General features: G+C 34.1%; 2 protein-coding genes across 2 annotated transcripts; both read left to right on the top strand.

Moving 5' to 3' along the window:
* Positions 1-633: 633 nt before the first annotated feature.
* LOC132558347 (alpha-2A adrenergic receptor-like) lies at positions 634-2,297 on the top strand. Its single transcript, XM_060222893.1, has one exon. It carries the CDS (start codon positions 813-815, stop codon positions 1,953-1,955), a length of 1,143 nt encoding a protein of 380 aa, XP_060078876.1. The 5' UTR covers positions 634-812; the 3' UTR covers positions 1,956-2,297.
* Positions 2,298-7,785: 5,488 nt separating this feature from the next.
* On the top strand, positions 7,786-9,156 carry LOC132558346 (alpha-2A adrenergic receptor-like). The gene has a single exon (XM_060222892.1). The coding sequence runs from the start codon at positions 7,805-7,807 to the stop codon at positions 8,945-8,947; it is 1,143 nt and encodes a 380-aa protein (XP_060078875.1). The 5' UTR covers positions 7,786-7,804; the 3' UTR covers positions 8,948-9,156.
* Positions 9,157-13,453: the final 4,297 nt, after the last annotated feature.

Below are 13,453 nucleotides of genomic sequence, written 5' to 3'. Positions count from 1 at the left end.
TTGTGGCACGTTCAAGTAATTAAATGATTATCGAATTTCTATCAAAGGTTCAAAGAATTAATGGATAAAATGTCAAATATTCTAGAAATTAAGAAGTATAAGGTGAAAATAATATAAAAATAAATATGTATCGAACATGTTTTGATGGGTTGCTTTGCTAACTTATCATACATGTAGGCACTGACTTATATTGAACTATATACCTGTCTTTCATTTTTTTTATGCTGTTCTTTTTGTTTTTGTTTATTGTTGGTTTTTTTTCTGAATATTTTGATAGTCCGAACAATTTAAAATAGAATTATGACAATCAGTTATTTTAGGTTAACACAAAAATGCACTTGACCCGTGAGAAATTCATAATACTTAACGTGATAGTTGAATAAACTTGACTTTGCGGTCTGACTGTCGTGCTACGTCCGTTTCCTTATAACCGGATTTCCGTAACCTTGGTCGTTTATAAATCAAATTTTCATGAGACTAGTGTCTTACAAAGGATCTTGCTAAAAGTCGTATGAACGACTAGAGCTGTTCTTTGAAATGGACGTTATCTATATATATATATATAAATAATACTTACTACCTATTTTGTATATCTTTGACAAATGTTCAGTAATGCATAGAAGTTGACCTCAAGACATCAGATGTGCAGTAATACAGTTCGTATGTGTATGGCGCTGAACCTTACGCCGCCTCGGAAACATGCGTTAGAAAGGATATCCTGGAGGTATCACGGTGGTAGACACACCGTGTCCTTCATAATCAATACTGAAAGGAAGCACATAGATACCTAATTTTCGTTTTTGTCCGTCATAATGGAAAACTTTTCTGCAACTAACATAACGGAAGAGGTTCTCGCCTGGAACAAAGAACTGGCTGTGTCATTGATCCTCTCCGATGTATTCCTTTGCCTCTATGTTGTTTTTGGTGTTTTCGGGAATGTCTTGATAATCTACATTTACAAAGTATGTCTCAGCATAAAGACTGATGATCGTATATTTATTCTTGCACTAGCGGCTGTAGACATCGTGGTCTGTGTTACAGGACCTGCGTTCTCACTCACGCGAAACATTCTCCCTGTGGCATTTTACGGAGATATAACATGCAAGATATTATGGTTTATCACCAAAGCCATGAACGCGGTATCAGTGGAACTGGTTCTTGTCATAGGTGTGGACAGATATCTGAAGATATGCCGACCATTTGGAGTTCAGATGAATAGCAGAGCCAAACTGGTTATCCTGGCTTTATCGATAATTATCTGTTTCATTGGACATGCTCCAATTTTTCTGTTTTACGGACAGATAACTGTCATCAACATTCCACGCAACATCTCTGGAAGCAGATGTGGCCGAATTCACGATGAAGAAAACTCTGTCAGCGAAATCGGTTATCTTTACTTATTGATCATATTTGTGCTTGCTGTGGCAACTCTTTGTTTGATAGTTTTACTCTACATCAGGATCGGACGACGAATCTATAAAAGAATAAAACGAAACCGCAATCGGTCTATCACTAGCAGCAAGACAGAACCAGATCCAGCCTCTGAAGCAATATCAACAACGGAGAACGAAACCTGTAGCTCAAAGGAAGTCAAAATTGTGCATGCATCTAACATTCAATCAAACATTAATGCACAATCGTCTGGAAAGCCACGACGCCGTAGGTCGTCTTCTGTATCTGTTAAAAACTGGCGGGAAAAGCATCGTTATTCTCTTATGTTTTTGGTGATAGCTGGTACCTGTGTCGTCACTTACATACCAACTCTAATTGTGAATCTAGCCATCAACCTTGACTCAACCGAGTTCTGGAACTACACCTCGTCCAGTCTACGACAGCTGTACGTGTATTTGTTTCAGGTGTATCTTGTTAACCACGTTGTAAATCCGTTTATCTACGGGTATTTTGACAGTGCTTTCAGAACAGAAATGAGGAAGATATTATGCAGACACAAATGACTTTTGATTTACAATAATCGGCAAGCATTTCTTTAGTTGATACCTAAGGCAACGTTCTTCCTGACCATGTTTGTCTTTACTAAAAAACCGATGGTTCTTAAGCAACTTTAACATACCTGTTGAATGACATATGTAAGTAGTATGATATATGTACTTATGAGTTTAAGTTTATCATTATTATTGTAAAAATGAAGCAAACTTATTGTAAAAATGAGGCAGAATTAGCATAATTTTTATTGCTGTTTGTTCATGGTACATTTGTTCTGTTGTCTTATGTGATATAAGATATAAGCTAAATATGCGTTAAAAAGAGATCGTTATAATATTTGTCAAAATAATTACACGAACGTTACAGTATTTTCAATTTCCTTCAATAACTAGTTTATTATTCTAGTCTGTGTATTTTCTGTTAAGTCACATTAAGGAATGCTTAAAACCATTATAACAAATAGCCTGTTGTCTTTTTATGAACAGACAGCAATCTTCACTAAAATAAACAAGATAATTTAGAATTCCATATAAGATTGACATGTTTTGCCAAGGTGAAAGAAGTTCACAGTAATTCTCTGTAAAATGCCGGAATGACAAAATTAGTAAGTGTTGTAAGGTTAAACCTAACACAATATTAATTAAGAAGCTATGGAAATTAAAGCGACACACACCGTACATTTTCCCAATCAAAATCTCATCAAAATGCACCAAAGGCCTAAAAAGGAAACACAGTTGACGCAAATCCGGAGCCTTGCCTCGAATGACGAAATCAGTGTGTCATTAATGATATGATAAATGCCATCACCATAGCGGTGTCCTTTACCGTCATTATCAGTGATACAGTTTCCTTTACTTATCGGATATTTTCAACGTATGGAAATGTTTGGTATTTGTTCAGTTTGTTTGCAGTTTAAAATGCAATATTGCTTTATTATCATCCAGTTGTTATGCATGACATCGGATTTATTTAAAGACATAAATCGATTTAATTGTATAGTGTTTTATATAGCCCTAAATTGCTCTGGATCTGGCGTTTTAGCAAAATTTTATCTATCAGATACATAATGTTTACACACGTGTATTCATCCAAATTTCTCTGTTTATACAGTTATGTGATGGTCTTCAGTTTCGTGTATCAGTACTATGACATAGTTCTCTGATTTTGTTTACAATTAAACAAAACCTAGTGCAGTCGTGATCTTAAATGATCAATCAATGGTTGCCTCGAATTTGACAACTCGCTTGTCCGCACTGTTGCTGTTACTTAATTGATCATATATCTATAAAAGTAATACACATTCAACGAGCATTTGTTTGTTAGGATCCAGTAACAATATTGGACCATGCCATCGATATTACTTACTAGATTATATATATATAGAAGATCCAGTACCAATATTGGACCATGCCGTCGATATTACTTACTAGATTATATATATATAGAAGATCCAGTACCAATATTGGACCATACCGTCGATATCACTTACTAGATTCTATATATAGAAGATCCAGTACCAATATTGGACCATACCGTCGATATTACTTACTAGATTATACATATAGAAGATCCAGTACCAATATTGGACCATGCCATCGATATTACTTACTAGATTCTATATATAGAAGATCAGGTACCAATATTGGACCATACCATCGATATTACTTACTAGATTATATATATAGAAGATCCAGTACCAATAGTGGACCAAGCCATCGATATTACTTACTAGATTATATATATAGAAGATCCAGTACCAATATTGGACCATACCGTCGATATTACTTACTAGATTATATATATATAGAAAATCCAGTACTAATAGTGGACCATGCCATCGATATTACTTACTAGATTCTATATATAGAAGATCCAGTACCAATAGTGGACCATGCCATCGATATTACTTACTAGATTCTATATATAGAAGATCCAGTACCAATATTGGACCATACCGTCGATATTACTTACTAGATTCTATATATAGAAGATCCAGTACCAATAGTAGACCATACCGTCGATATTACTTACTAGATTATATAGAAATAGTAAATTAAGTTGTGAAAGATTTTAAAATTATTCATTGAATATAGTTCAAAACAACTTTGTTCATGACGAGTATTTTAGCAACCTGTCTCAACCCTGAAAAGGAAAACCCACAGCAACGGTTGTAACCATAGCAACCATTGCAACTTTATTTACTTTATCTTATGTAATTAAAAGAAAGGGATAAAAGGTACAGGTAGCATACACGTACTTGTTCAAATATATACAAATACCATAACTTTTAAATCCTAGATCTGTAGAAGAAATTTTTTTTTTCGTATTTCAATAACTGCTAGCTGAAACTCGTCAAAATATTCCACATCTGTAAGCGGTATGTGAAGGATAAGTTTTCCTGAACGCATGTTTATGACAAGGCAAAGATCGATATGTACTATTAGGATCCAATGCGAATTGTATATCAACATGATACCACTTTTACAGGTAGAAACAACATACAGTTATATGTTTCTTCATAAGCTGTATGATTCTGGATATTCATATTTCTGGTTAAATTTATAATGTCCCCCTGTTGAAAGAGCTGGTATTCCATATCAGTGTTAGCGTCTCTGCGGAAGTTATATCGTACAATATAGTTTTATGTAATGAGTTAGACTGTTTTGAAATGAATACTTATCACATCTTTATCATTGTCATTTAATATTTAATTTCATTATCGCTTAATATTCTGATGCTGCGGTATGACATTTCTGTTAAAACATTTTTTTTTACCATTAAACATAATTTAACAACATATTTGCACGTGCTTGTAGGTTTTAATCTCTTTGGAGTTCTTCAAAATCCTCATACTATTAATTCCACTTCTTGAGTGAACAGTATCACAACACGACTGCAACCCAGATTTGATAGTACAGTTAGACGAACTAGCTATAAAACGCTGTTTATATGGATTCTTGTGAAGTTTAGAGATCCAGTATAAAGAAGGGAGGTCCGTATCCATATAACTAATAGACAATCTAAAATACGTCCTGTCAACGACTAATGAAAATATACCAAGGCAATAATAAAACTTAGTTGAAATCAACGGGAAAGTGAATTAAAGACAAAAACATCTAAAGTGAGATATGAAAGTTATACCTATTAGTGGTTGTCCGATGTTCTAAAATGTATATTTGCTGCTTGGTTTAGTATTTTACATTTTTTACAAGAATGTTTTGCTCTAATCAGGATATTTAGAATTTGAGGTATGCTTGCGCGTAATCATGTTTTTGCTTTTAGCGATTTCAACTACAACATACACGACTACGTCTATCTTCATCTTAACCACAACAGAGGCGACAACAACAACATCAGTGTCGTCGACTACTACATCTGACGTCATCGAAACTACAACATCTGAACCAACAGTTTCTGCATCTGAAGACATCGAAACCACAACATCTGAATCATCAGTTTCTACATCTGAAGACATCGAAACCACAACATCTGAATCATCAGTTTCTACATCTGAAGACATCGAAACCACAACATCTGAATCATCGGTCTCTACATCTGAAGACATCGAAACCACAAAATCTGAACATCAGTTTCTACATCTGACGTCATCGAAATCACAACATCTGAACCATCGGTCTCTATATCTGACGTCACCGAAACCACAACATCTGAATCATCAGTCTCTACATCTGACATCACCGAAACCACAACATCTGAACAATCCTTTTCATCCTCACCTGACTTCACTCAAACTACAACATCAGATGAACAATCTTCATCCACGTTTGACGACACTCAGATGACACCATCAGAGCAGCCATCTACGTCTTCGTCTAGCATTATTCTGACTTCGCCAACAGGGTCGATACCTACAGCATCTGATATCAATGAAGCAACAACAGGTACGGTTTCTACCACCCAAGTTTCCAGCACATCTACACACCAACTGTCGACCATTACTGCATCTTATCTTAACCTATGTAACTGTTTGTGTATAGAAACAAACGTCTCAGAATCCCTGACTCTCGAGCAGATTTTAGAAAATTATGTTTCTGAACTGAAATTGAATGCCACATCATTGTCTTCATTTCGGCGTAAACTCACAAGTGCACATGACAACCGGACATCAACGCATACAATGGGTGCCTTAGGTATTTGTCTATTAGCCTTTCCGTTTACAGGTATATTGATATCAGATCTGTTGTCTGTTTGCAAGTGTCTCTACAGAACTTTTTCTAGAAATAGGAAAGTTGGAATATCATGAAAACAAAGTTATATATATACATATATAAGTTATTGGTAGATCTAGAAAGCATTACTGTGCTACTAACTTGGTAAGCGGGTAATTGTATAGAAACCTCTGTATTTTGACGTCATATCAAGATAACGAAATGATGTCATACAGTCGCAAAATATTTCTTGAAACTTAAGTAGTGACAAGTACGCCGTTTTAGATTGCTGGATTTCGATTCAATCATAACGATATCGTAAATATATAAAGCTAGCTAGAAATCCCATCAAAGATCATGCTTGTATGCCTGTCAATAGATAATGTAGATGCGAATCAGAATAATGTGAAATAGTTATTTGAAAGCGAGGGGAAAGAGAACATACCATTTCATATTACTGTTTTTAATCACTTTGTACATAGAAGCGTTGATGTTTTAGTGTATCTTCTCAAATTGCAAGGTGCTCCAAACGTGGTACAGGCATATTACTGCAATAGAAGGTAGTCTAAAACAGACAAATGTGTTTTGAGAGCATAACAGTCCTAGTCATTACTAGCTTGCGTTGTTTTTCAAAATGCGTCAAATGGTGACGGTATTCCTTTAACAATATATAAACACATGGTTTATCCACATACATACTTATAAACATACATGTATGGTAGTTGGAATTATATATGCAACTTCTCAAAATTCCTTTCATGGCTTTCAATTCTGAATTTCAAACTTACGAATGTAAACAGTGATTTCGGAAAATAAAAAAAAATGAACAAATTTCATGTAATAGGCGGATATTATGTTTAATGTTCATTTGATTAACGGTATATTGTGGCACGTTCAAGTAATTAAATGATTATCGAATTTCTATCAAAGGTTCAAAGAATTAATGGATAAAATGTCAAATATTCTAGAAATTAAGAAGTATAAGGTGAAAATAATATAAAAATAAATATGTATCGAACATGTTTTGATGGGTTGCTTTGCTAACTTATCATACATGTAGGCACTGACTTATATTGAACTATATACCTGTCTTTCATTTTTTTATGCTGTTCTTTTTGTTTTTGTTTATTGTTGGTTTTTTTCTGAATATTTTGATAGTCCGAACAATTTAAAATAGAATTATGACAATCAGTTATTTTAGGTTAATACAAAAATGCACTTGACCCGTGAGAAATTCATAATACTTAACGTGATAGTTGAATAAACTTGACTTTGCGATCTGACTGTCGTGCTACGTCCGTTTCCTTATAACCGGATTTCCGTAACCTTGGTCGTTTATAAATCAAATTTTCATGAGACTAGTGTCTTACAAAGGATCTTGCTAAAAGTCGTATGAACGACTAGAGCTGTTCTTTGAAATGGGCGTTATCTATATATATATATAAATAATACTTACTACCTATTTTGTATATCTTTGACAAATGTTCAGTAATGCATAGAAGTTGACCTCAAGACATCAGATGTGCAGTAATACAGTTCGTATGTGTATGGCGCTGAACCTTACGCCGCCTCGGAAACATGCGTTAGAAAGGATATCCTGGAGGTATCACGTAGGTAGACACACCGTGTCCTTCATAATCAATACTGAAAGGAAGCACATAGATACCTAATTTTCGTTTTTGTCCGTCATAATGGAAAACTTTTCTGCAACTAACATAACGGAAGAGGTTCTCGCCTGGAACAAAGAACTGGCTGTGTCATTGATCCTCTCCGATGTATTCCTTTGCCTCTATGTTGTTTTTGGTGTTTTCGGGAATGTCTTGATAATCTACATTTACAAAGTATGTCTCAGCATAAAGACTGATGATCGTATATTTATTCTTGCACTAGCGGCTGTAGACATCGTGGTCTGTGTTACAGGACCTGCGTTCTCACTCACGCGAAACATTCTCCCTGTGGCATTTTACGGAGATATAACATGCAAGATATTATGGTTTATCACCAAAGCCATGAACGCGGTATCAGTGGAACTGGTTCTTGTCATAGGTGTGGACAGATATCTGAAGATATGCCGACCATTTGGAGTTCAGATGAATAGCAGAGCCAAACTGGTTATCCTGGCTTTATCGATAATTATCTGTTTCATTGGACATGCTCCAATTTTTCTGTTTTACGGACAGATAACTGTCATCAACATTCCACGCAACATCTCTGGAAGCAGATGTGGCCGAATTCACGATGAAGAAAACTCTGTCAGCGAAATCGGTTATCTTTACTTATTGATCATATTTGTGCTTGCTGTGGCAACTCTTTGTTTGATAGTTTTACTCTACATCAGGATCGGACGACGAATCTATAAAAGAATAAAACGAAACCGCAATCGGTCTATCACTAGCAGCAAGACAGAACCAGATCCAGCCTCTGAAGCAATATCAACAACGGAGAACGAAACCTGTAGCTCAAAGGAAGTCAAAATTGTGCATGCATCTAACATTCAATCAAACATTAATGCACAATCGTCTGGAAAGCCACGACGCCGTAGGTCGTCTTCTGTATCTGTTAAAAACTGGCGGGAAAAGCATCGTTATTCTCTTATGTTTTTGGTGATAGCTGGTACCTGTGTCGTCACTTACATACCAACTCTAATTGTAAATCTAGCCATCAACCTTGACTCAACCGAGTTCTGGAACTACACCTCGCCCAGTCTACGACAGCTGTACGTGTATTTGTTTCAGGTGTATCTTGTTAACCACGTTGTAAATCCGTTTATCTATGGGTATTTTGACAGTGCTTTCAGAACAGAAATGAGGAAGATATTATGCAGACACAAATGACTTTTGATTTACAATAATCGGCAAGGCTTTCTTTAGTTGATACCTAAGGCAACGTTCTTCCTGACCATGTTTGTCTTTACTAAAGAACCGATGGTTCTTGAGCAACTTTAACATACCTGTTGAATGACATATGTAAGTAGTATGATATATGTACTTATGAGTTTAAGTTTATCATTATTATTGTAAAAATGAAGCAAAATTATTGTAAAAATGAGGCAGAATTAGCATAATTTTTATTGCTGTTTGTTCATGGTACATTTGTTCTTTTGTCTTATGTGATATGATATAAGCTAAATATGCGTTAAAAAGAGATCGTTATAATATTTGTCAAAATAATTACACGAACGTTACAGTATTTTCAATTTCCTTCAATAACTAGTTTATTATTCTAGTCTGTGTATTTTCTGTTAAGTCACATTAAGGAATGCTTAAAACTATTATAACAAATAACATGTTGTCTTTTTTATGAACAGACAGCAATCTTCACTAAAATAAACAAGATAATTTAGAATTCCATATAAGATTGATATGTTTTGCCAAGGTGAAAGAAATTCACAGTAATTCTCTGTAAAATGCCGGAATGACAAAATTAGTAAGTGTTGTAAGGTTAAACCTAACACAATATTAATTAAGAAGCTATGGAAATTAAAGCGACACACACCGTACATTTTCCCAATCAAAATCTCATCAAAATGCACCAAAGGCCTAAAAAGGAAACACAGTTGACGCAAATCCGGAGCCTTGCCTCGAATGACGAAATCAGTGTGTCATTAATGATATGATAAATGCCATCACCATAGCGGTGTCCTTTACCGTCATTATCAGTGATACAGTTTCCTTTACTTATCGGATATTTTCAACGTATGGAAATGTTTGGTATTTGTTCAGTTTGTTTGCAGTTTAAAATGCAATATTGTTTTATTAGCATCCAGTTGTTATGCATGACATCGGATTTATTTAAAGACATAAATCGATTTAATTGTATAGTGTTTTATATAGCCCTAAATTGCTCTGGATCTGGCGTTTTAGCAAAATTTTATCTATCAGATACATAATGTTTATACACGTGTATTCATCCAAATTTCTCTGTTTATACAGTTATGTGATGGTCTTCAGTTTCGTGTATCAGTACTATGACATAGTTCTCTGATTTTGTTCACAATTAAACAAAACCTAGTGCAGTCGTGATCTTAAATGATCAATCAATGGTTGCCTCGAATTTGACAACTCGCTTGTCCGCACTGTTGCTGTTACTTAATTGATCATATATCTATAAAAGTAATACACATTCAACGAGCATTTGTTTTGTTAGGATCCAGTACTAATAGTGGACCATACCGTCGATATTACTTACTAGATTCTATATATAGAAGATCCAGTACCAATATTGGAACATACCGTCGATATTACTTACTAGATTATATATATAGAAGATCCAGTACCAATATTGGACCATACCGTCGATATTACTTACTAGATTATATATATAGAAGATCCAGTACCAATATTGGACCATGTCATCGATATTACTTACTAGATTATATATATAGAAGATCCAGTACCAATATTGGACCATGTCATCGATATTACTTACTAGATTCTATATATAGAAGATCCAGTACCAATATTGGACCATACCGTCGATATTACTTACTAGATTCTATATATAGAAGATCCAGTACCAATATTGGACCATACCGTCGATATTACTTACTAGATTATATAGATATAGTAAATTAAGTTGTGAAAGATTTTAAAATTATTCATTGAATATAGTTCAAAACAACTTTGTTCATGACGAGTATTTTAGCAACCTGTCTCAACCCTGAAAAGGAAAACCCACAGCAACGGTTGTAACAATAGCAACCATTGCAACTTTATTTACTTTATCTTATGTAATTCAAAGAAAGGGAAAAAAGGTACAGGTAGCATACACGTACTTGTTCAAATATATACAAATACCATAACTTTTAAATCCTAGATCTGTAGAAGAAATGGATTTTTTTTCGTATTTCAATAACTGCTAGCTGAAACTCGCCAAAATATTCCACATCTGTAAGCGGTATGTGAAGGATAAGTTTTCCTGAACGCATGTTTATGACAAGGCAAAGATCGATATGTACTATAAGGATCCAATGCGAATTGTATATCAACATGATACCACTTTTACAGGTAGAAACAACATACAGTTATATGTTTCTTCATAAGCTGTATGATTCTGGATATTCATATTTCTGGTTAAATTTATAATGTCCCCCTGTTGAAAGAGCTGGTATTCCATATCAGTTTTAGCGTCTCTGCGGAAGTTATATCGTACAATATAGTTTTATGTAATGTGTTAGACTGTTTTGAAATGAATACTTATCACATCTTTATCATTGTCATTTAATATTTAATTTCATTATCGCTTAATATTCTGATGCGGTATGACAATTCTATTCAAACATTTTTTTTTACCATTAAACATAATTTAACAACATATTTGCACGTGCTTGTAGGTTTTAATTATTGCTAAATATAGAAATATTTTATATGCGTACAAAACATACCGAGATTGATATAAAACATTCTTGATATTTGAATCACCATCTTACATACAAAAACTTTGGATGTTTTTTTGTCCGCTATAAATGGCTTTCGGCGTCCATCGGCCGAAGGGATTATCGAGACGCCTATTTTTACACCACCGCCCTCGATTTAGATTATAACTTTGTATTTGTTTTATGTTCTGTGTATATGATGTAATTTATGTAATATTTGTGTCGTGATAAAAAGGACAGGTTGCCTCGAAAAATTTTACAGTTCGCTTGTCCGTACTGTTGCTATTACTTCATTGATCATATATATATATTCCAGTAATACGTATCCAATGAACATATGTTTGTTAGGATCCAGTACCAATATTGGACCACCCTGTCGATATTCTTCTTCGTCTCCTCCTTCTTCTTATTATTATTATGACATTCTTAACGGCCCGTCAACACAGAAAATGTCATCAGGGCCATCAACCGGTAAAACATACAGCGAACTGTCGATATTACTTACTAGAGTCTATATCTATATATATACAGTAATGTTGTTGATCCGAAGGTTCTATACTTGAATTATCTGTATGTACAATTCGTATCAATATATATATGTTTACATTGCGATCCCGGTGTTAATATCACTTAATTAGACAATACATCACTGTGACCATGACGGGGAAAACACCTGCTGTCTATCAGTACAACTTTCAAACATCCTTATATTTAGAGATGTCGTGGTGCTGTAAGGGTTACGCAGTCTAGAATTTCTTTGGCTGGGCAATTTTGTGCTGCAGATCGTGAGTTTGAGGCCCGGGCAGGGCACGAGTCAAAATATTGTCTTTTATACAAGTCAATGACTTGTTTCCGAATCCTATTCTAGTATTACATGATGGAATGAAATAACGTTTATTCTAAAAAAAATGTCTTCATTTGTTAATTGTGTTGTATCATCCATATATCATGACAATGCATCATATTCATGTTCCAGATTTCATTACCTGTCGTAATTGTACACGAGTTTGATAAATATATAGATACTTCATCAAGAAAAAAAAATTGTAGAATAAGACACCCTTTTGTGTTTTACAAAATTTCTTTGCTTCACAGCAGATACAACCATCCGTTTGTACCCCCTCCCAATTTTTTAGTTGTCCTATTTTCTACCTTACTTCTTATTTTCCCGTCTTCCATTGCTGTTTAATTCCTGTTAAGTTTCATGTTTTCAGTCATAGAAAACACAACCTAAGATTCACTATCTTCACTTAAATATAAATAGACAAATAAATAAACATATAAGAAATTTATTGTTTGTTTCTAATGCATCGCATCTAACTTTGTATAGAATGTTTCTATTCTGTCGTATGTCTCTTTCACGACCTTTAAATTAAAACATCACTTGATCATGTCAGTTGTATATTAAATATTCATATGTTTTCTTTTTTCATGGAGGTTGGAATATTTCGGTATTTCTATCATCAGAATTAAAATAATAATATTTACAATGTCATTCTCGTGTTCTTATGTCTTCTAATTTAGCGATATCTCCGAGCTAACACATAAGAAGAAAAATCACATGAATTAATATTATACGTTCTTTAATTCGTACTTACATATTTATATCAAATAAATGCATCCATTCATTAAATATCTTCATCAACGATATCCTTTCAAATCAACCATACGTGCTTTTCTACTTGAAATCGATATATACTCGTTCATACATTTAATGGTATTATTTTCACTGGATAGTCACCTCTACTTTCAATCAATGTTATCCTATCCTATCATATTTAAAGGTAAAACATATATTGGTTACAAAATCTCAGACAAACATTTGTCAAGTATTCTAATTTGTTTTGTTGACTCAGAACATAAGCTGCTTCTTGCAATTTAAAAAAAAACAACAAAATAATGGGTAAATACGAGATGAAATTATCCCCGTTTTTTTCCCTCTGTTGACTCCTGCACAACAAACACA

The sequence above is a fragment of the Ylistrum balloti genome, unplaced genomic scaffold, assembly GCF_031769215.1.
Source record: "Ylistrum balloti isolate Yb309-2 unplaced genomic scaffold, AGI_CSIRO_Ybal_v1 Utg370780, whole genome shotgun sequence".
NCBI classification, from domain to species: Eukaryota; Metazoa; Mollusca; class Bivalvia; order Pectinida; family Pectinidae; genus Ylistrum; species Ylistrum balloti.
Note: the sequence above shows the minus strand (reverse complement) of the source record. Positions and strands in the feature narration are given on the sequence as shown.

Bases quoted from the DNA above. Each gene is read 5' to 3' on its own strand.
- LOC132558347 (XM_060222893.1), top strand. From the start codon at position 813: ATGGAAAACTTTTCTGCAACTAACATAACGGAAGAGGTTCTCGCCTGG.
- LOC132558346 (XM_060222892.1), top strand. From the start codon at position 7,805: ATGGAAAACTTTTCTGCAACTAACATAACGGAAGAGGTTCTCGCCTGG.